The 24,507-nt window shown below is 45.5% G+C and overlaps 2 protein-coding genes across 3 annotated transcripts in view; one reads left to right on the plus strand and one right to left on the minus strand.

Moving 5' to 3' along the window:
- The window catches only part of LOC311245589 (carbohydrate sulfotransferase 8-like), a 131,302-nt gene extending 119,619 nt beyond the window's left edge, over positions 1 to 11,683 (minus strand). Inside the window, exons 1-2 of one of the 2 annotated variants that reach the window (XM_084335492.1) lie at positions 11,377 to 11,683; positions 1,071 to 1,129 (exon numbers count right to left, since the gene is read on the minus strand). The gene's annotated coding sequence lies outside the window, so the exon portion shown is untranslated. The remainder of the gene's footprint in view (positions 1 to 1,070; positions 1,130 to 11,376) is intronic. The other variant, XM_084335491.1, reaches the window with a different exon arrangement.
- Positions 1 to 19,404, plus strand: part of LOC311245590 (uncharacterized protein) — a 30,630-nt gene extending 11,226 nt beyond the window's left edge. The window contains exon 2 of the mRNA XM_084335493.1: positions 17,868 to 19,404. Coding sequence (XP_084191619.1) covers positions 18,398 to 18,862 — 465 coding nt within the window. The 5' untranslated portion in view covers positions 17,868 to 18,397 and the 3' untranslated portion in view covers positions 18,863 to 19,404. The remainder of the gene's footprint in view (positions 1 to 17,867) is intronic.
- The last annotated feature ends 5,103 nt before the right edge of the window (positions 19,405 to 24,507 follow it).

A 24,507-nucleotide genomic window follows, 5' to 3' on the forward strand; every position in this document is an offset into this window, starting at 1 on the left:
AAAAATTAGGTCACAGTGTTCAGTTTAGACATATGTACAATGTTCGATGCAGAATAGACGTAGTTACCATACAATATACAATACTGTGCAGTGTACTAATATACAATACTATATAGTGCAAGGCAGAAATGGGACGAGGTGCATGACGAGGTGCATGACGTCCAACACTCCGCGTAGGAGAATGCCTGTAGCCATTGGTAACCACTTTCAAAAGAAACGGTCTTAACTTAAAAGGGATATTTCACTTTAGTAGAACGTATCAAGCTTCAACAGTCTTACCTCTATCTAAAGTCATCTATAAGTAAGCTAGCAACCACTGCGGTCCCTGTCATCTGCTGTCAACACCACCATTCCTCCCAGCTGTCAGGCACCTCATTAACTTCCATTCATTTTGGGGAGCTAGTCTAAATATCATACTTCTGAAGTATAAACAAACTACTGCAGTGATTCTGCAGTGAATATGATTCCAATAAAACAGAGTCAAAGGTACATGTTTGTTTTGGCATTTGATGTTTTATAGATGTATTATTTATTACCTTTGAAAAATAAACTTTTTCCAGTCAAGTTGTTATAGGTTTGTTATAGAGTGTGCTCCGTCTCTTTGCCTTGCATGGAAGGCTTGGGGAGTGGTTACCATAGTTACGTGCTGCCTTACTGGAAGAACGATTCTGAACATTCTGTGAAAGGTTGACAGTTGGTCAAACTACACCTCAATAGTTCCTTTACTGATGATTTGAAAATGACAGCATTAGCTAAAAAGAAAGGGGGAAAAAAGTACCTTTGACTCAGAATAATATATTACACAGAATAATATTGCTGTATAGTTTGTTGTTAAGTATGATATAAGACATGGTCCCCAAAATGAATGAAAGGGAATGAGGAGCCTGACACCTGGGAGGAATGGTGGTGTTGACAGCAATGGTGGTGTTTCTCGGGTTTTGGTCCTTTGATATTTTCCTTTGATCCCCGTTCTATACTGTCAGCCGGAGCCATCTAGGTTCCTCTGATTCATATGCCTACGTTGGAATTGCAATGCCGATCGAATCTCACCAGGTGGCAGTATCACCTACCTTTTGAACTGGGAACTGAGGATATCACTTGTCTTGTGATCCGCTCCGGCTGTTTCCGCCTAGGAGTGGATCACAACAAAGCAATCAGCGGAAGAGTTGGTGCCTCAGAGCTATTATTTCCCGTATGGTAGCCATGCCCAATATACACGAGTAATTGCGATCGCCATGGGATCGACTGGGATTTATCAATTTTGGAGTACTTTCTGACTGAGGTAAGGTCTATCTTAGGTAACCTGTCCTGCTGGTATTTTTTTTTTTTTTTTTATCCACTTTTTCTCCCATTTTTCTATATTTTCTCCCATCCCAATTTCGTATCATCCAATTCAACCCTCCCCTGTCACGAACGCTGTTTCTTGCCTCCCACAAGCCGGCTGCAATGTGGACTAAGTCATACATAGCACAAGTCCCCTCCGGTACTTGAGGTAACAGCAGTCGCATCTTTTCACCTGCGCAGCTCGATCTCTCAGTGTCGAGGAGTAACGCGTGGGAGGCTCACGCTGCCCCCGACACTTCCTGATTCTACTGCGCAGGCGCACCAACCGACTTGTAGGAGTCGCTTGTTCACAACGTTCGATCCCCACCCTTCAGTTTTCCCTCCCCGTAATACGGCCAATGTGTATTACTGCGGACGACCAGCTAAACTGAAAACAATGTGGAGAGCTGGATTCGAACACGCGAATCCTAGCGTCTAGCAGACTACAAAGAGTGACACGTTCAGCCGAACGCACAATTAGAGGGGGGCTTCCCACCCTCCAGAACATTTACAACAAGCGGTGCAAGGGGAAGGCTAAGAGAATTATTAAGGACTCGAGCCACCCGAACAACTGCCTCTTTGAACTGCTGCCGTCAGGCAAGCGATACCGGAGTCTTATGGCGAGCACAGAAAGACTCAGAAGGAGCTTCTATCCCCAGGCCATCAGGCTGCTAAACGAACAATAATCGCTAAACGAACAATAATCACTATGCAACAACCATCAAATGCACACAGCACACACACCCACACGCACACACACACTCACTCAAACAAACAACACACTGCAGCACCCACTCTCCACACTTTAGATCACACAAACACACTTACACTTTATATTTATTGATAAAGGATTTGCACTACAACTCGTACACCTACTGTGAATTGTACCTAAACTGCACCTCGTCCATTTATGCCTTGCACTATATAGTATTGTATATTAGTACACTGCACAGTATTGTATATTGTATGGTAACTACGTCTACGAACATTGTACATATGTCTAAACTGAACACTGTGACCTCTTTTTTTTTTTCTTCTAATTTTTACTATGTTTTTATTTCATACTTATCTTGTCATGCACAGTCTCTGGAGCGCAACAGTAAGAAGCATTTTGTACAAAAGTATTCTGTACTTCTGTATGACAACTATTAAAGAAACTTGAAACTTGTCTCCACACTGGTGGCGAGTGCCTTGCCCACTACACCACCTAGCCGCCCCTCCTGCTGGTATTTTCTTTACGTAAAACATGCTTCTGTACCGATCACAGTGTCGTCGTTTACCGGATGTAAAACTTGCTTTTGGTAACGATCACAGTTTTGAGTTAAAACGACCCCCTACCCTTGATGATTTTGTGAAGACACATTATGTACATGGTATATACCTTTGATTTGGGAGTATTTGGAGCTTCAGGCGATCAACCAGAATGATTTGGGCTTATTGCATATAATGTGTCATATCTCGCGATCTATGGAAAAAGACTGGATTATTCTGGAAATAGTGCGATGTTTAGCGTGTAGCATGTAACAAACTACAGTGTGTCGAAATTAACTAATTAGTCAGTAATAGCTATGAACAATGCCTGTCAAATGAGCCATACTATTGTCTCCATAGCTATAATACAAAACACACAATGGGTCTACAAACATCGCTAAAATTGTCAATAACGCTGGCGCCATTTAGTAAAGATGGCGTAAGCTTATGGCAGTCAATGAGTTGAAATTCCCTGTTTACCTTCCTCATTGTCTGTTGTGTTTGTGGAAACTAAAAAGGTATGTGTGTCAAATGTCTTTGTTTATATACAGATCATCCATTGTCATGTATTATGCGCCTACCCATCTGCACAACAACGCCTCTACAGTACTTCCTTAGGCGCCTATTGGAAGTTCCAAGTGAGTCAGAAGATCCTCAAGAACTTCTACTCATGCACAATAGAGAGCATCCTGACTGGCAATATCACCTCCTGGTTTGGGAATAGCACTGCACAAGACCGTAGCAGACTACAGAGAGTGGCCCGTTCGCGTGTATGCTTTCCGCAACGCAGTTCGGTTTCCGGGTTCCTCTGATTGGCCACTAAGCCCACGTGACTGTGGCTAGCACGCCCCCCTTATCGCCCGCTGCCGCGCTGTGAAGCGGAAGAGCCAGCGAGGCGACGCAAGGCGGTGGTTTCAGCAGCAGCGGCCGGCTTCTTCCGAGGCGGCTCGTTCTTATTAATCCCTAATGTCATGTATGTTGTGTATGTCATAAATGTCGATATGAATTGAAAATGGGGGACCCTGATGTAAACAAGACGAAAGTCTTTCTCTGGTCTGCATCCCCTTAACAATTGTGTGTATTGCGCCATACTGTATTGTACCCATTCTGCAATCTGTTAAATAAAGTTTTCATTCATTCATTCATTCATTTCTCCCCCACTACTCCCAAAAGTAACACTAAATAGATAAAGTACAACAACGCCAGACTCAAGAAACTGTGTTCCCTTTGGATGTGTTTGTTTACACTGCACACGACACTCGAGGCTGCATGGGTGTAAACTCTCCTCTATCAAAGAGGTTGCGTTCAGGAATCGACGTTGTGATGTCCTACGGATCTTAATACTACAAATATAATGGTCCTCAAATAACAATTACACAAAACATTAGCTTTATATCAGCCTTTCTGAAAGAAGAAATGGTTTCTTTATACATAGTCCTATATATATAATTTGAAATAAAAAAATACCATGTTCCTTAGTCCTGTATTATGATCAAACAATTACACAAAAATGCATCCTATATAGACTCATATGCCAAAACATTCAGAAATACTAAATGATGCGAGTTTGTTTTTTTATGACATGCACAACTACAAGCTTTTAAGAACACTGACATAACCGCTGAATATCACTGAAATCCAAGTTAATGTATATCTTAGAAGTTTCATCGTACAAACAGCCAAAGCTGTCATGTATGTTGTGTATGTCATAAATGTCGATATGAATTGAAAATGGGGGACCCTGATGTAAACAAGACAAACGTCTTTCTGGTCTGCATCCCCTTAACAATTGTGTGTATTGCGCCAAAGGTAACACAGTTTCTTGAGTCTGGCGTTGTTGTACTTTATCTATTTAGTGTTACTTTTGGGAGTAGTGGGGGAGAAATTGATGAATGAAAACTTTATTTAACAGATTGCAGAATGGGTACAATACAGTACGGCGCAATACACACAATTGTTAAGGGGATGCAGACCAGAGAAAGACTTTCGTCTTGTTTACATCAGGGTCCCCCATTTTCAATTCATATCGACATTTATGACATACAAGCCGCCTCGGAAGAAGACGGCCGCTGCTGCTGAAACCACCGCCACGCGTCGCCTCGCTGGCTCTTCCGCTTCACAGCGCGGCAGCGGGCGATAAGGGGGGCGTGCTAGCCGCGGTCACGTGGGCTTAGTGGCCAATCAGAGGAACCCGGAAACCGAACTGCGTTGCGGAAAGCATACACGCGGCCCGTTCAGCCGAATGCACAATTGGAGGTGGGCTTCCCACTCTCCAAGACATTTACAACAAGCGGTGCATGGGTAAGGCTAAGAGAATAATCAAAGACTCCAGCCACCCAAACAACTTCCTCTTTGAACTGCTGCGGTCAGGCAAGCGATACCGGAGTCTCATGGCAAGCACAGAGAGACTCAGAAGGAGCTTCTATCCCCAGGCCATCAGGATGCTCAATGAACAATGAACAATAACAAACCATCAACACACCCACAGCACACACATCCACACGCACACACTCACATTAAATAAACAACACACTATAGCACCTACTTTACCACTTTAGACACTAACACACTTTATATTTATTGGTAAGGAAATTTGCACATCAATCTCATTCCTTATTGCACCTCATTGCACCTCACCACCACAAGGTGGCACCACAAGCTAAGCTATACCTCACCATTTCTACACTGTACTGTACCTGCACTGTATATACTGTACATACTGTATATAGGTATATTGAAAATGTTTGTTGTTTACACTTGTTTACGTACTTGACTTTATTTTATACTTATATTATACTTATTTTATACTATCTTGTTATTATCTAGCGCACTCTCAGGAGCAAAACAGAAAGAAGCATTTCATGCAAAGTATTCTGTATTTCTGTATGACAACTAATAAAGAAACTTGAAACTTGAACTTGCAACACATAACAACTATTGTTTTGCAACCGTCTTCCAACATGAGCAAATGGGCATTCTAAACATTCTGTGAAAGGCCTCCATTTTAATTCCTGGAAAACAACATTTTGTCGGCCCTGCACTCAAGGGTATACATGAAAATGTAATCAGATCAAATATGATCATTGATTTTTAAATAATCCCACTTCCCATCATATACTGTATATATATATAGTATTTCTTTTTACCAAGCTTGTCCTGACATTGTCCACCCAAACAGCCCGTTTCATACAGACACACGCTCTGAATGACATTTCATGGGGGATTTAATGTTGTAATTTAAAATCATGAACAATATCAAATAGCATCTCTCACACCCTTTGAATGCTGCAGGGAGCTATTAGTATCTAACTAAAGGAAGTCATCAATAATTCCTGACTATTTCTCAACATGGCGAGAGCGGATGCTTTGCACTGTGGGATGGAGAACGACATGCCTTGTCCATCGAGTAGCTCATCGACGTGAGGATATTGCCTCTATAGACCTGTTCGCTGTTTACAAACATACCGCGTTCGAGCCAATCAGCAATACCAACTGAGTCACATGACTAAGATACCCCGAACCTGCGCAAGCTGCTGCGCTAAAAGAAGTACAACGGGGCTCTATGGAGAAACCATGGCACTCCCCATGTCCGGCCCATGAGGACATTAACGTGTGTTGTCGGGCCTTACAAATACATTTTATTTGAATTTGATCCCCTGACTAAAAGTTGTTTCAAACAAAAACGACTGGATGTCATTTTGCCAAATCAGCATGGCTGTGAGTGTAAGTCTTTATATATATATATATATATATATATATATATATATATATATATATATATATATATATATATACATGACATGGACATGGCTTTGACATGGATTGATTGTTTAGCCTCTTAAGCCCTAGACATATTTTCAGAAAATTCGCCTAAAAGTACATACCCAAGTAAATGGATTGCTCCACTTCCACAAGGTCCATTTGCATGTTCTTGGTATCTAGGGACATCTATAGACCTCAGGAAATGTATTCACGTGTGTGTGTGTGTGTGTGTGAGTCTTTCACCTTTTACATATCTAGTTTTGGCATGGATTGATTGTTTAAATCGCTAGCATGGCTAACAAATGCAAATATATTGTAGTCTGCCCCGTTGTTCTGACCAGGATTACGTTCCTTTCTGTCTCGAGTCTGCATATTTGTCATGACGTCGTTGGCGAACAGGTCTATAGGCTCTAGAGGAAGAACGTTTTGGAATGGCGTGTCGGTGCTATCTTCTGGTAACTTTTGAGAGAAGGACCTATAACCCTCCCCCCTCCCCAAACAGACGACCCCAATTATGTGTTCCATCACATTATATCCCCATATGTAACCCGCTCAAATTACCTGCTAAATGCTTAAGGTCCCTCGGGCCCATTCAGAACTTGGGGAGGTAGACATTGTTCTTTAGTGCCCCAACCACTTGGAATAAGCTCAAAACATCCCTCAAAATGATCCCTTTACCCAGTTATGGGCAGTTCAGATCACATATTCTGAAACATTTCTGTTTATGATTCTAACCGTTTTCATTTATTTAAATTTCTGGAAAATAATATGAGTCCGATTCGTTTACTTCCTCTTTGTAGATTTTTTTTTTGTTTACTACCGGGTAGAGAGAGAGAGAGAAGGAAGTGGGAGACAGAGCAGGGGAAGACATTCGGCAAAGAACGACGGGTCCGGGAATCGAACCCGGGTCGGCCGTGTTGCGACGCATATCTAAAGTAATCTATAAGTAAGCTATAGCAACGACTGCGGTCCTTGTCAAGACGGAATTGTCTTGTGTTATTGTGCCTATTTTAATTGTTGGTTTTTGTGGTGTAATGTGTTGCTTCTTATCGTTTCTTGTAATCTCGGTTGCATTGAAAATGAGGGCTTGTCTCTCAATTGTATTTCCGAGTATAAAATGAACGTTGTGAATTAATTCATTCATTCATTCAATAAACAGTTACTTCCCCAAAGCAATTTGCACACTCAATATGAACATGAAAAGATGCTGATAACCATATATACCTGGCACTTTACCTTGCACTTTACATGTGCAATATTGACATTTTATTATTTTACACCACTCTTTTTAACTAGCCTATAGCTATATGTTTACATGTTACTGTTTAACTGTGTCCTGTGCCTTTATGTATGTATTTTATTCTATTTTATGCACCATTGTGGCAAGTACAATTTTGTTATATGCTATACAATGACAAATAAAGGTATTTTTTTCCAGGTTCTCTGGGCCCCGTTCCCCGTACCTGGATAACTGAGTTAGCCGGATAACTTTCGGTCAAGTCTGACTTAAGCCAGACCTTCCTGTTCCCCGAAGCTGGATTGTCTAAATCACCATGACAACAGATCAAAAAGTTTGAGCCTGGTCGAGAGCAGGGTTTAAGTTCAAGTTAGCCGGATGAACCATCGCCACGCCCCCGCAAAGAAATGACAGCCCGTTTCCTGAAATTATTCCCACAGTCTACGATCTGCATTATACCATTCTGAATTACGTTTTTGTGCTCCATTCTTCCAGAGGGGGCTTTTGAAATGTAAAATAGACCCAAAATGCTGATACTAAATTCACTTTGTCCTAAATAATGCACGTTATATACCGTGGCGCTCGCTCGGTGCGATGTACACATTATGTGGTTATTTTAACAACGCGCAGCATTGCAAATGTGAATCCCGCGGGACATCCTTAATGATTGAAACCTATCGCTCGTTTGGCTCTGATTCCTTTCATATTCTCCGCTGTGGATGAGGAGCGAGGAAGGACAGGAGCGCCTGGATTTTGTTTCATTCAAGCATAAAATTGAAGTGTCTATGCGTGGATTGTGGATTTTGTGTGATATTGTAACTGGGATTAAGATGTCTGATGAGATGCGCTGTTTGACGGATTTGAGAAATTAAATGAGCCGTTGACGTCACATTAATGAATGAGAATAAAGAGATGAAACTTCATTCAAAATAAAGAATATTCTAAACACGGGTCTCTCGTTCATTAATGTATAAACAATGAATTTATCCCATCTGGCACAGTGGCGCAGCGGTAGTGCTCAATCCTGGCAACCCGGCGACCGGTGTTCGAAACCCCGTGTTTCCAATATAATTTTTTGGAATATAATATTAATGATTATACGCAGAAGTAGCCTAGTTTTAAGTTAAAATATTATAAATCTACATGCATTGAGGATGTCATTCTTTATATAGCTCTCAACGTGCACCAAATTGAATTATTCCTAAATTGCAAAGAGAAGGAAAAGACTAGGTTTCGAACCCCGGTCGTCTGCGTGAAAGTCAAAAGAAGAACCCGTTACACCACAGTGGAGATAAGTAAAAGATCGACCATACATCAATCAATGGGTAAGAGAACCGTATCGTTATTCTGTATAACAGTTTAACTAATTATTTTCGCTAGCAAGATCTCATTTGATTATTCAATCCAGCAGGCAAGTTTAAAGGAATATAATCTGATTGATTGAGGTAATGAGGGACTTAAAATTAGCCTATAGATAACGCATTTAACTTGTCGGCGAGGCGATTGAGCCGTACTGCAATATGTTAATAAAGTTTTAAATCAATTAATCAATCAATGTCGCTAGAGAATCAGGATCTCTGCTATCGATACGTGCTGGCTTTTCAACTGGAGCGGCCGCGCGCACTTATCCTGGGTCTCAAGTCTGGTTTGAGTTAACGAGACTGAATCCACCTTCGAGGAACAGGAAAATCCCGGCTTCAAACATCGGGTTAACTGAATCTGGATAATGTGACTCTTGATCGACTTAGTTGAACCAGGTACGGGGAATAGGGCCCAGGATCCCTGCTGCCTTTTTGATAAGACACTTCCTATGCATAGACTCCAACATTACTAATAGCATGCAGTCACCACAGACATTCTATAGACATTTCTCTGACTCTCATTGTCGATAATTGCTAAAATGACTGCATGTATATACAAAAATAAATCATATTCACAAAACATAATCATATCACTGTGGCCCCGAAAGAACACTGAATTCCGAGTGCAGGCGAGACTCGAGAGTGTCTATTATTTCCATATAACTGTTGACTTCTGACATGTTTGATCACCGCTCTGGATTAGAAAGCTTGTGAGGTTTGACCAAGCTGAGCCGTTAATTGAGTGCGGCTTGAATTGAGCCGCTTGAACCCGTGGGTGTGTTGACACATTGTCCTCGAAAGACCAAAAGTGTATAATCAAAAGACTCACACCGTTCAGCTCCCCCATGTCAATGTATAGTCACAAAACCAAGTATCACTAGACACGCAGGGCTGTCCGTGTGGGGGCGACGGTCGGACTGTTGATGACTCGAACAAACTTATATCACTTGAAGAGCACTTGACATAAACTCCCTAATTGTCCAATTACCTATACCACGACTGAACTGTGTTTGTCAAGAGGTTAAGAAAAATCGCCACAGAATAATAACTAGTCGGAGCCACTTCACCATCAACACATGACGAATCAAACTGACACACATGACATGTGGGCCCGTTATGGTCTTCTCCAGTGTGTGTGTTGCATGCGTGTGCGTGAGTAAGAGACGGGCACACAAGCTTTGGGAGCAGAACGCACAAATTCCCAGCTCAGGGGCTGGCTGCTGTGAGGTGCTCAGGAGGACGACCAGGCTATTTATAGAAGCAAGGAGAGAAATAATTCAGTGTGATCACAGAACATCTCATTCAAGTCTTCCTTGACAAGAGAGAGAGGAGATGAGGAATGAAAAGATGGATCCCTTCATCTCCGCTATACCTTCTCTCCACGCTTGACAGGTGGGGATATGAATATCATATCTGTTTGAAGCTATTATGGCTCAATCCCCAGTCCCCTTCTGTGAGCTGTCAAATGGGGGGAGCGTTTGCAGATATGGTTATCTCTTGCCTGAATAGTGCAGCGCACGGGCAAATCCAGAGAATTATGATATCTTAATCTGAACCAATCTCCTCTGCCTGCTGCTTGGTTCCTTTTACAGTGTATCACTGACCTACTGCATAGCAGGTGCTAGTATAGTCAAGTCTCCAGAGATGAGTGAAGATAAAATAGATCATCTACCATATCCAGCCTGGACTGCATTCATGTACAATAAGAGAGTAGTGGTATAATAATCAACATCATCATCTATAGCTTAGTTTAGTTTAGCAACTGAGCCTAAATGTCTAAATGAAGATTATCTCCCGGTTTTTAACATTCATTCGTACAATGAGTTAACAGTCATCTTAGTATCTTTGCATGTGAAATTTAGCAAAGTAATAAAATAAGTTTGAATGTAACGAGTGTTTTTTTTCTCTCAGATATAATTAGTCCTATATACTACAGAAATACCATGCATGCATGTGCAAAAATAAAAGACAAAAGCAGAGGCAGCAAAAGCAATGATGACACAACGCTACAGCTCCAGAAACCTGTGAATCCCTATGAATGTAATCATCGTTGAGAACACAATAGCTGTTGATTGATTGATTGATTGATTGATTGATTGATTGATTGATTGATTGATTGATTGATTGATTGAACATTTTATTTGCAGAATGGGGTATGATACAGTACGGCTCTCAATACACACACTTGTTAAGGGGATGCAGACCAGAGAAAGACTTTCGCCTTGTTTACATCAGGGTCCCCCACCCCATGTTCAATTCATCATAACATTATGACATGATAATACTATACATGACATACAGTAGACAGTACTGCTACATCTTATCTACATTTATGACATACCAGATTTACAAATACAGTACTGTTTGTGATACAAACATAGTCTAAAAAAGAGAGTATATACATTTGACTGTAGCCTAAAGAGAAGGTAGGTACCCACACACCTTTGTAGAGATCACCATGGAAGCCGCGGCGGGAGGAGAAGAGTTTTGCTTGTCCGTTCAAAGTCAGTTCCTCGCGCGCGCCGCCGGTTGTTGACTGGAGGGGAGGATTCTCGCCATTGCTTGTATGGGCTCTACTCTCTCTCTCACGGAGTCTCACGACGACTGCATTAATTACTCGGTGGCAATTATTTCAACATCACACAACCACTTGTTTCCCCCTGTTGTTTTATGTCCACGGTTCGCGACGAAACTGGGCAAAACTTAGTAGAAGAGACTAAATGAGTGGCTTCTTTCTTTGAGAGGCGGGTGTGACTGAGAGGCGAGTGGAGACTGAGCACCGGCGCGCGCGCGCACTGTGTTATATGTGGCTGCTATCTCTGGGCAGTGACTCCCATGGGATAGTGATGCCGCCGCTGATACAGTAACATCATACAGTAACATCATACAGGCTAGCCCACATTGCCAGGCAACTAACTGCTGCACATAAAGCAGCAAAACAATGGGCACAACCTCCTCCAATGTACAGTTTCTTCTTTTTTAGACTATTTTTGTATCACAAACATACAGTACTGTATTTATGGTATATGTCATAATAATGTCTAGATGTAGCAGTATGTCATGTATGTTATGATGAATTGAAAATGGGGGACCCTGATGTAAACAAGATGAAAGTCTTTCTCTGGTCTGCATCCCCTTAACAATTGGGTGTATTGAGCTGTACTGTATTGTACCCATTCTGCAATCTGTTAATAAGATTTTCAATCAATCAATCAATCAATCAATCGATGGATATGTGTGTGGTGATTGGGGAGTTGTGCAATTTGCACTACATATCCTACCTAATCTTTGCATACAAAAATAAAAAGCTGCATTCTGTATACTTCATTGTTTGCATTTTGTACTTTAGGTTGCACTTTAGTTTGTATATTGTATATTTTGTATGGTGTTTGGCCTTTATTCTTTTTACTGTATAAAGCACAATCTTATTTACTGTACTGTATTTGTAAATCTGGTATGTCATAAATGTCTAGATGTAGCAGTAGGCTATTGTCTATCTGTCATGTGTGTCATATATTATTATGAATTGAAAATGGGGGGACCCTGATGTAAACAAGACGAAAGTCTTTCTCTGGTCTGCATCTTTAGTTTGTATATTGTATATTTTGTATAGTGTTTGCCAAACACTGTTTGGCCTTTATTCTTTTTACTGTATAATAAAGCACAATCTCAGGGGGCTCATACGGAACAAAGCATTTCACTGTACTGTCAGTACAACGTATGTGTGACAAATAAAACAAAACTTGAACTTGAGATCGTCAGAAGCCAAAGTTATCGGGCATTTACCTAAAACACCATAGCGTATACCTTTAATTATCGCAAAGGAAAGGCTATTGTGTTCAACAAATGTCGGATGCAGTCAGACTAACAGTGTGTCAGTGACAAACCAGCCGAATCGTGATCAAACGTGTTGTGTTAGTGTTGCTTAACAATTTGTTTCCCTCCAATCTAAACTCAAATGGGTGAAATGATCACAATATCACCCCCCCACAGACTAATATCTCCAGTAGGCATTGCATTGGATTTGAGCGCCCTCTGTAGGTGTAAACCGAGAATACACGGCAGGCGCACACTAAATGTTTGCAATGCCACTGACAAGTGACAACTTGCCAATAATTGTGCTTCGAGGACCCAGTCCCACCGAAAGTGACTCAATTGTGTTGAGTTCATTAAACTCAGCACAATGGCATCTAATGGCCATAGGGCTGAAATAATAGATAGCCTGCTTCTCTGCGTTGGCACATATTGATTGAACTAGAAGCTAATTCAACAGTTTTCCCCTGCCATAGTCTGTTTGACTGTGACTCAATCCCTTGCTACAGGGAGAAAGCGACATTATTGGCTGCTGCTTCTCTGCCTCATATTTCACCAATGTATCCCGAGGATAATGAAAAGGCTGCAGTCGCCAGTGTGTAGCCTTTTGACAATGAAATATTGATTTGATGATAGAGTACATTGTTATTTTCAGAAATTCAGGGTTTTTTGCACACCTTTGTCGGTACAATGAGCTTGATTAATACAGCGTTCCCTTGGTTTTTGTGTCTTCATTAAACCCGTTACATTTCATCCTGTGTCTGTGTTATCAATTAATTAATTAATTTAAAAGGCTTTATTTGCTTATTATATAACCCTTTCACTACCACACTACAGAAGGTTAACCCTTTACTATTACACTACAGACGGTTTTCTGTAGTGTGATAGTAAAGGGTTAACCTTCTGTAGTGTGGTAATGAAATAGTTAACCCTTTGTTGTGTGGTGGCAGTGAAAGGGTTAACCTTCTGTATTGTCACAGTGAAAGGGTTAACCATTTGGTAGTGTGGTAGTGAAAGGGTTAAGGTTTCAAAAACCATTTGTCCAACGCATGAAAGTACGGCTGGTCAGAACATTTGGGCAATAGGCTACACAATAACAGTAAAGTTATCCCATTATTTAAAGCTGGAGACAAGCACTCCACCAATTATAGACCGGTGTCCTTGTTGTCACAGTTCTCAAAGATACTTGAAAAATTATATGTTACAAGATTGGACAGTTTTGTTGAAAAACATAACCTTCTAATAGACAGCCAGCAGGCACATGCACACATAGAGCCCAAGGGGTGCTTGAGCACCTGCCTTTTTGAGCCTCATAAAAAAAGTGCCATTTAAAAAAAATATATAAATAAAAAAACAAATATTTTAATTTTTTTATCGTTACGCATATAGACTGCCCTTCCAACTGAAAAATGTCAGGATAGAATCAAAATATTAGGTAAAGAGAGAGAGATGCCCCATATTCCATTGCAGTTTGCACGGCCTCCTCAGCATGCCTCTCCGCGGACCTATATATTTTATGCATAGCGTGGGTGGTGATGATGCGTGATTACCAAAGGTAGCCGCATTTCTGGCAGACGCTCTCTGATTGGCCGACGTCAGTTTCTACACTGGTTAAGCTTAGGCACTCTTCGAAGTTGGTTACGGTTAGAGTTTGTCTTAGAGCGTGATGGCAAGTTAGCGGCACGGTGGTGTAGTGGTTAACACTGTCGCCTCACAGCAAGAAGGTCCAGGGTTCGATTCCCGCTTGGGGACCAGGTTTCCATGATGCCAGTTACCCAGGTGGGGTATCTCCCAGGCCTTTCTGTGTGGAGTTTACATGTTCTCCCCGTGCTCGCAAGGGTTTCCCCCCAATAAGATAAACCCAATGGAAAAACATGCACAACAATAGATCGCTAACGCTGTGGCGTCCTTGACGAAGACGGACAGGAGCACTTGGATTGGTCCCCTGGCGCGGCTCACGTTGACGCCTGTCTGCTCCCGGCTGCCCTTGGGGGGGAAGGATGACGGGATGGGTTAATCGCAGATACGAATTGCATGCATGCATGGCATGTGTGCCGATTGATGACCTCTGAGCAGGTCCTAAATTATTATTATTATAAGTTCTTTCGACGGTTAAGCTTAGGCACTCTTTCGAAGTTAGTTAAGGTTAGAGTTTGTCTTAGAGCATGGCGATAGAACGCCAGGTAGTTTGCAGGCTGTTTGAAGTGGAAATGGGCAAAGACGCAGCCCGTCACGCTATTGGGCGCACATGTCACATGACCAGAAACGTCTGCCAGAAATGCGGCTACCTTTGGTAATCACGCGGTGATGATGATGATGATAGAAACCGCTGTGGCGCATACAGTTGAATGCTGGTATTACACTCATTGAGGGACACGAAGAAGTCAAGTCTGATGGGATTTGGGAATCTCAAATACAAATCGGGATTGGAATAAAAAATGCATTTATATTAAACAATACAGAATATACAGCACTTCTTGGGGTCTGTAGGGTAAGCACTTATTCCCTCCCCCCTGAACATTTATGGAGATGTATGGGCCTTTTAAGTCAGTGATAAAAGTGTCTTTGAAGGATAAGTGAGCTCCTGCACTGATTATTATAGTTCAATATTTGATCACCAAAACCCCCCAAAAAGCATAAAAAGGGGGCCCCCCGCCCGAAAAAGGCCCTTAAAAATCGGGCTTGCGTGCTACGCGCGCTCGGTTAAAACACACACGTCTAGTGCCCTTTTCAGCCTTTGAGCACCTGCCCCTCTAAAGTCATGTGCACGTCCCTGACAGCCAGTATGGTTTGGAGCTAGTGGAAGAAATAATTGACTGTATAGAGAGGAAATATATGTACTAGGAATATTTATTGATCTAAAAAAAAGTGTTTGATACAATAGACCATGGGATATTACTGGAAAAGATTAACAGGTTTGGTATTAGAGGGATGGCTCTGGAGTGGCTGAAACGCTATATAAGTAGCAGGCAGCAATTTGTGCAGATGGACCAGTAGGCCTACAAGTCAAAATATGACCTGTGGTGTCCCACAGGGGTCAGTATTAGGACCCCAACTGTTCATCTTATATAAATTATATTTGTAAAGTGTCTGACATATTGAAGCTCGTTGTCTTTGCGGATGACACAATATAGTAATTCAATATTTGTGATTTATAATTTTTTCCTGATTGGATTTTAAGAAGAAAATAAGTGGTACCACCAGTACTTATAATGTTATATATGCTATTTACAACTTATATGTAAATATCCTTTGTTTTCAGTAGAGCTACACTTCACTGCTACTGTTTTTCTTTACAAATAACTCAAATGGTGCTTGATATTGACTCAAAACACTTTTTTTAACGGAAAGAGGGTGGATGTTGTGCCAGTCCACCCTGCCATCAGTGATGATGACAGCTTTGAGGAGGAAGACGATGATGTGGGAGATCCCGACTGTGTGAATACTTTCGACAACAAATGTTTGTTTCCGCGTTCGAGTTTTGCGCTCTGATTGGCCAGGTCATGTGACATGTGCGCCAATCGTGGGACAGCAAGTTCTGCGCCTGTTTCCGGGTCTAACAGCCTGCAAACTACCTGGCATTCTATCGCCATGCTCTAGTCTAAGACAAACTCTAACCGTAACCAACTTCGAAAGAGCACCTAAGCTTAACCAGTGTAGAACCTTGCGGTCCCACGATTGGCGCACATGTCACATGACCAGAAACGCGCGGGCCAATCAGAGACGCGGAAACAAACAGTTGTTGTCGAAAGTATTCAGGCATCCCGACTACACCCCACCCACCCTGAGTGACATGGGGCCCTCTCCCAAGTGGACATGACTACACCCCACCACCCCCTGAGTGACATGGGGCCCTCTCCCAAGTGGACATGACTACACCCCACCCACCCCCTGATTGACATGGGGCCCTCTCCCAAGTGGACATGACTACACCCCACCCACCCCCCGAGTGACATGGGGCCCTCTCCCAAGAGGACATGACTACACCCCACCACCCCCTGATTGACATGGGGCCCTCTCCCAAGAGGACATGACTACACCCCACCCACCCCCTGATTGACATGGGGCCCTCTCCCAAGAGGACATGACTACACCCCACCACCCCCTGAGTGACATGGGGCCCTCTCCCAAGTGGACATGACTACACCCCACCCACCCCCTGAGTGACATGGGGCCCTCTCCCAAGTGGACATGACTACACCCCACCCACCCCCTGATTGACATGGGGCCCTCTCCCAAGAGGACATGACTACACCCCACCACCCCCTGAGTGACATGGGGCCCTCTCCCAAGTGGACATGACTACACCCCACCCACCCTGAGTGACATGGGGCCCTCTCCCAAGTAGACATGACTACACCCCACCCACCCCGAGTGACATGGGGCCCTCTCCCAAGAGGACATGACTACACCCCACCACCCCCTGAGTGACATGGGGCCCTCTCCCAAGTGGACATGACTACACCCCACCCACCCTGAGTGACATGGGGCCCTCTCCCAAGTGGACATGACTACACCCCACCCACCCCCTGAGTGACATGGGGCCCTCTCCCAAGAGGACATGACTACACCCCACCACCCCCTGAGTGACATGGGGCCCTCTCCCAAGAGGACATGACTACACCCCACCCACCCCCTGATTGACATGGGGCCCTCTAAAGAAAACTGCAATGTATAGAGCCATAACATACTGGAATAGGATCCCATTACATATTATACGGACGGAAAACAAGGACAGTTTAAAAAAGAAACTCAAAGGAGCCATAATCCGGAAGGAAATTAATATATGTCATGCATGAGTGTAGCTGCAGCCATGTTATCCAAAACTTCTTCTGATTACTTTGTGTGTTTTTTCTTTTTTCTTTTTTTTTACTAACATTGCATTGCATTCTAAAAGCAATTCTTAAAAATATTCAATTTTAAAAACAATCTTAAATTGTATTTAACACTGCATTTTGTATTTTGTTTTGTTTAGTTTTTTTGTTTTCTGTTTCTTTGCTTGCATGTAATTTTAACCATCTTAATTGTTAGTTTCATTGTGTATTGTATGTTGAGTACTGGCTTTTAATAATTCTGTTTTGCAATAATTGTTTCTGTATGTTTTTTTGTGTGGACCCCAGGAAGACTAGCTGGTTGCCATGGCACCAGCTAATGGGGATCCGTAATAAAATCAAATCTCTCCCAAGAGGACATGACTACACCCCACCCACCCCCTGAGTGACATGGGTCCCTCTCCCAAGAGGACATGGGTGCGGCCTGCAGTGGAGGTGCTTGAGGAGGATGACACTGATGACACTGATGACGACGATGACAACGAAGACCAGGCATTACCACAAGCCAAGAGTCCCAGCAAGAAGAGGAAGCATGCAGCCAGGGTGCCTGAATACTTTCGACAACAAATGTTTGTTTCCGCATCTCTGGTCATGTGACATGTACGCCCAATCGTGGGACCGCAAGTTTCTACACTGGTTAAGGCACTCTTTCGAAGTTGGTTAAGGTTAGAGTTTGTCTTAGAGCATGGCGATAGAACGCCTGCCCTGATTCCAAACTCTAACCTTAACCAACTGCGAAAGAGTCGCCTAAGTTTGCAGGCTGTTAGACCCGGAAATAGGCGCCGAACTTGCCGTCCCACGATTGGCGCACATGTCACATGACCTGGCAAATCAGAGCGCAAAACTCGAACGAGGAAACAAACATTTGTTGTCGAAAGTATAGACGCAGCCAGGGTAACCACCTGGAGGGAGAGGAAGCCTGCAGCCAGGGTAACCACCTGGAGGAAGAGGAAGCCTGCAGCCAGGGTAACCACCTGGAGGGAGAGGAAGCCTGCAGCCAGGGTAACCACCTGGAGGAAGAGGAAGCCTGCAGCCAGGGTAACCACCTGGAGGGAGAGGAAGCCTGCAGCCAGGGTAACCACCTGGAGGGAGAGGAAGCCTGCAGCCAGGGTAACCACCTGGAGGGAGAGGAAGCCTGCAGCCAGGGTAACCACCTGGAGGGAGAGGAAGCCTGCAGCCAGGGTAACCACCTGGAGGGAGAGGAAGCCTGCAGCCAGGGTAACCACCTGGAGGGAGAGGAAGCCTGCAGCCAGGGTAACCACCTGGAGGGAGAGGAAGCCTAACCCTAACCCAATTGACAACATTCTAAAAGAAATCAAACAACGTATAACAGAATTCTGACCTTCACAGAGACTAAACCCCTAAACACTAGGATCAATCTAGACTGTACTTTTGAAGACTGCAAATGTGAGTCACTATGCGAGGGGGCACTGACCTTCTCATATAACAGCCACCACAAGCTTTTGCAGTTCAACATTGTCCACAGAACCAATGTTACACCAGAAAGTCTAGGATAAACTAATTCAGATTATTTGTCCTAGATGCAGAATAAGAGGTAACTGTATTCACATGTTCTGGAAATGTAATAAACGAAAAGATTACTGGGGCTCAACATTGGAGATTCTTGAAGAGGTTACTGGGTCTCAGATCCCCTGTTCACTTAAAAGGAACACGCCAACATTTTGGGAAATTTGCTTACCGTCTTCTCCAGAGAGAGACAAGAAGATAGATATCAGTTTCCTCTCTGTGTGTTCAGTAGAAAGCTATCTGGCTGCACGTTAGCCTAGCTTAGCACAATGAATGGAAGCGGACAGTGACGGGTAGCCTAGGCATTGTCCAACTAACACATCTCCTGAAGCCTAACCGGCACTGTCTGCTTCCATTCATTGTGCTAAGCTAGGCTAACGTGCAGCGAGGTACAAGCCGTAGTAAATAATAGGTATCAGAGCACCGCAGTGCCGTTGTCGCGTCCTCCTGTGTGAAAGGCAGACCGATGAGAAGAAAACAATAGAAGCCACAACACACTGAATGAACCAGATGATCCATCTAATTAAGAATATTTGGTTATATGACAGTTCTGTTACATATTCACGGTAATGATAAATATCGCTGCTTCTAGTGCACACAATATACAACTTCTGTATTGTTTATTTTCATTTGCATGTTATTTAGCATAGCAAAACATTGGAAAGTGAGTACAGATGCACACTGAAACCTACTTTGGGTACACTGTGGAGTCAGTTTCAGCATGCAGACTCAAGCATGGCCCCATTGGCTTTGCATCAGTTTTGTGGCTAGCAGGTTTCAACGTTTATTCCAGAGCTTGTACAGACTGAAGCATGGCCCCTCATTGGTTTTGTGGCTAACTAGCAGGTTTCTGTGAGGTTTTGCCCGCTGCTCACTACCTTTTCTCTGTCTTCTTTAAGCCTACTGTTAGGAATTCCCTACTCACTCTCTCTAGCCCCCACCCTCTCGTTCCTTACCCTTAGTGGCCACACCTGTTTGATATTCTATTATCTCTCGCACCTGTGATGGCAGGCTAATTAGTCCCCCTGTGGGCTTTAAATACCAGGGCGCTTCCCCTCGTTTTGGCGTGGGGTCGTGTTGTATTCATGCTGAGTCATATTCTCTAACATCTAGACTCTTTCGGGAGATCCTCTGGTCTACCAATGCTGTAAGATGGATCTCTCCAGCCTTGAGATGTTTGCTCCAGCCTTCGTCTACTGTCGCCGTAGCCTGTGGAGGAGACTGTTCTGCGCTCCCTGTAACTTCCACGGGAGGCACCCCAGCGCTCCACTGCAGACCCCAGCGCAGCTGTTCGTCCTGACGCACATCTAGACCAACGCGCATCTCCCGGACCTTCGAGCTTGGCACGCTCCTCCGTCCCAGCGCACAGACGCGCATCTTCCAGACCTTCGAGCTTGGCACGCTCCTCCGTCCCAGCGCACAGACGCGCATCTTCCAGACCTTCGAGCTTGGCACGCTCCTCCGTCCCAGCGCACAGACGCGCATCTTCCAGACCTTCGAGCTTGGCACGCTCCTCCGTACCAACGCACAGACGCGCATCTTCCAGACCTTCGAGCTTGGCACGCTCCTCCGTACCAGCGCACTGACGCGCATCTTCTAGACCTTCGTGCTTGGCACACTCCTCCTCGCAGACGCACCCCGATGCGTCTCTCGGCTCCGACAGCGGCTACCCGGTGGACGACGCTCTCGCCACCGCCACTGTTCCGACGCGCACACCAAGGTGTGGCGCGCACTCTGTTCCTCGGCTCCGACAGCGGCTACCCGGTGGACGACGCTCTCGCCATCGCCACTGTTCCGACGCGCACACCAAGGTGTGGCGCGCACTCTGTTCCTCGGCTCCGACAGCGGCTACCCGGTGGACGACGCCCTCGCCACCGCCACTGTTCCGACGCGCACACCAAGGTGTGGCGCGCACTCTGTTCCTCGGCTCCGACAGTGGCTACCCGGTGGACGACATCCTCGACACCGCCACTGTTCCAGCTCTCTGTTCCGACGCGCACACCAAGGTGTGGCGCGCACTCTGTTCCTCGGCTCCGACAGCGGCTACCCGGTGGACGACACCCTCGTCACCGCCACTGTTCCAGCACTCTGTTCCTCGGCTCCGACAGTCGGCTACCCGGTGGACGACTCCCTCGTCACCGCCACTGTTCCAGCACTCTGTCCCTCGGCTCGGACAGCCAGCCACCCGGTGGCGATGCCCTCGCCCCGTTGCTGTCCCTGTACCTTTACGCATACGCCTGGGTGAGTTTTGATTGTGATGTCACTCACTCAGCGTAGTGCCCTTGCCCCCGTTCCCGTTGCTGTCCCTGTACCTTTACGCATACGCCTGGGTGAGTTTTGATTGTGATGTCACTCACTCAGCGTAGTGCCCTTGCCCCCGTTCCCGCTGCTGTCCCTGTACCTTTACGCATACGCCTGGGTGAGTTTTGATTGTGATGTCACTCACTCAGCGTAGTGCCCTTGCCCCCGTTCCCGTTGCTGTCCCTGTACCTTTACGCATACGCCTGGGTGAGTTTTGATTGTGATGTCACTCACTCAGCGTAGTGCCCTTGCCCCCGTTCCCGCTGCTGTCCCTGTACCTTTACGCATACGCCTGGGTGAGTTTTGATTGTGATGTCACTCACTCAGCGTATTGCCTCCTTTAGTTCTCACTTAGTTATTAGTTTGGACATTTCATCTCCCACTCTGTTTTGTTCTCTCGTGGATATTATTTTGGACATTTCATCTCCCACTGTGTGTTTATTCACACGAAGATAGTATTTACTTTGTTACTTTGTTATTTGGACTGTTCTGCATCTGCTCTGTTTGTTCCCTTTGAATATTAACCCTCTCCTCTGTTCTGCAGAGCGGCCCAGATGTTTTCCCACCAGTCCCCAGTTCCTCCCTGTCCCCAGCCCGCCTCCGCGGTTCTCTGTCCCCAGTTCCTGTCCCAAGTTCTCCCCTTCTAGTTCCACCTAGTTCCTGTCCCAAGTTCTCCCCTTCTAGTTCCACCTAGTTCCTGTCCCAAGTTCTCCCCTTCTAGTTCCACCTAGTTCCTGTCCCAAGTTCTCCCCTTCTAGTTCCACCTAGTTCCTGTCCCAAGTTCTCCCCTTCTAGTTCCACCTAGTTCCTTGTCACTAGTTCTCCTAGTCTCTAGTTCCTATGTTTCCCTAGGCGTTCCCTTAACCTTCCCTTAGGCGTTCCCTTTCCTTCCCATAGTGTTCCCTTTTCCTGCCCGCCTCTTAAAGGCACTTTACCTTCCCCTCTTGTGTTATTCCAGTGTTTTGTGTTTTCTCCCTTAAAGGGACAGTGCCCTTTTTCCCTGTTCTAAATAAATATCTGTTTCTTGGCAAACCATCATACCTGTCTTGTGTTGTGCGATTGGGGTCGGTTACAAACCATAACAGTACGACCCCACCAAATCGACGACCCCAGCCAGCACAGACGGTGTATGTTGAGTTTGCCTTTTTTTTTCTTGTTCCCTCTAGCTCCCCTGTTAGCCCTGTTAGCCCAGTTTAGCTTCCTTGTTAGTCCTGTTTAGCTCCCTTGTTAGCCTGTTACTCCCCTGTTTAGCTTGTTAGTCTCCCCGGTTAGCTCCCCTGTTTGCTTCCCGTTTTGCCCTGTTTGACCCCCCTGTAGCTAGCCATGCCCTGGCAGCTAACCCAGTTTCCCTCTGCATGGCCCCGGTCTGCTAGCTTGGCCCCGGCTGTTAGCACAGCCTCTATGTTAATGCAGCCTTGCAGCTGGCATGGGCCCTGTAGCTAGCCAGGCCCAAGCAGCTAACCCGGTCCCTCTGCATGGCCTCCACCTTTTTGTGTAGTTTATCCCACTGCTAGGACTGCCCTTTCAGCTAGCAAGGTCAGTTTTTCTCACACAGCTAGGACTGTCCTTCCAGCTAGCTTGTGCTCTCATGCTGGTCCAGCCCTGTCTGCCAGCCTAGCTCCGGCAGCTAGCGCAGCCTCTATGTTGATGTAGCAGTACAGCTAGCATAGGCCCTGTAGCTATCAGAGCCCTGGCAGCTACCCTTTCCCTCTGCTAGCCTGGCTCCGGCAGCTTGCGCAGCCTCTATGTTGATGTAGCAGTACAGCTAGCATAGGCCCTGTAGCTATCAGTGCCCTGGCAGCTAACCTTCCCTCTGCTAGCCCTTTCCCGGTGCTTCCATGGTTACCCCTTAGCTACCCTGCTTGCCCCTCAGTTCCTCTAGACCAGTTGCTCTAGACCAGTTCTCTAGACCCAGTTCCTCTAGACCAGTTCCTCTAGACCAGTTCTCTAGACCAGTTCCCTAAACCAGTTCTCTAGACCAGTTCTCTTGCCCAGTTCGCTAGACTAGTTCTCTAGACCCAGTTCCTCTAGACCAGTTGCCCCTCTGCTACCCTGGTTACCCCTCGACCCTGTTTCTTTTGCTAGCCCCACTCTTGTGGTGGCTTCCCCTGCTGGCTTGGCCAGTACCTCTTGTTTTGCCCCCTGCCACTCTGTCTGTATTTGTTTTGGGTCGCCGGGTGGCTCCCGTTGAGGGGGGGGTACTGTGAGGTTTTGCCCGCTGCTCACTACCTTTTCTCTGTCTTCTTTAAGCCTACTGTTAGGAATTCCCTACTCACTCTCTCTAGCCCCCACCCTCTCGTTCCTTACCCTTAGTGGCCACACCTGTTTGATATTCTATTATCTCTCGCACCTGTGATGGCAGGCTAATTAGTCCCCCTGTGGGCTTTAAATACCAGGGCGCTTCCCATCGTTTTGGCGTGGGGTCGTGTTGTATTCATGCTGAGTCATATTCTCTAACATCTAGACTCTTTCGGGAGATCCTCTGGTCTACCAATGCTGTAAGATGGATCTCTCCAGCCTTGAGATGTTTGCTCCAGCCTTCGTCTACTGTCGCCGTAGCCTGTGGAGGAGACTGTTCTGCGCTCCCTGTAACTTCCACGGGAGGCACCCCAGCGCTCCACTGCAGACCCCAGCGCAGCTGTTCGTCCTGACGCACATCTAGACCAACGCGCATCTCCCGGACCTTCGAGCTTGGCACGCTCCTCCGTCCCAGCGCACAGACGCGCATCTTCCAGACCTTCGAGCTTGGCACGCTCCTCCGTCCCAGCGCACAGACGCGCATCTTCCAGACCTTCGAGCTTGGCACGCTCCTCCGTCCCAGCGCACAGACGCGCATCTTCCAGACCTTCGAGCTTGGCACGCTCCTCCGTCCCAGCGCACAGACGCGCATCTTCCAGACCTTCGAGCTTGGCACGCTCCTCCGTACCAACGCACAGACGCGCATCTTCCAGACCTTCGAGCTTGGCACGCTCCTCCGTACCAGCGCACTGACGCGCATCTTCTAGACCTTCGTGCTTGGCACACTCCTCCTCGCAGACGCACCCCGATGCGTCTCTCGGCTCCGACAGCGGCTACCCGGTGGACGACGCTCTCGCCACCG

This window comes from Notolepis coatsorum (assembly GCF_963971535.1).
Source record: "Notolepis coatsorum genome assembly, chromosome: 18".
Taxonomy (NCBI): domain Eukaryota; kingdom Metazoa; phylum Chordata; class Actinopteri; order Aulopiformes; family Paralepididae; genus Notolepis; species Notolepis coatsorum.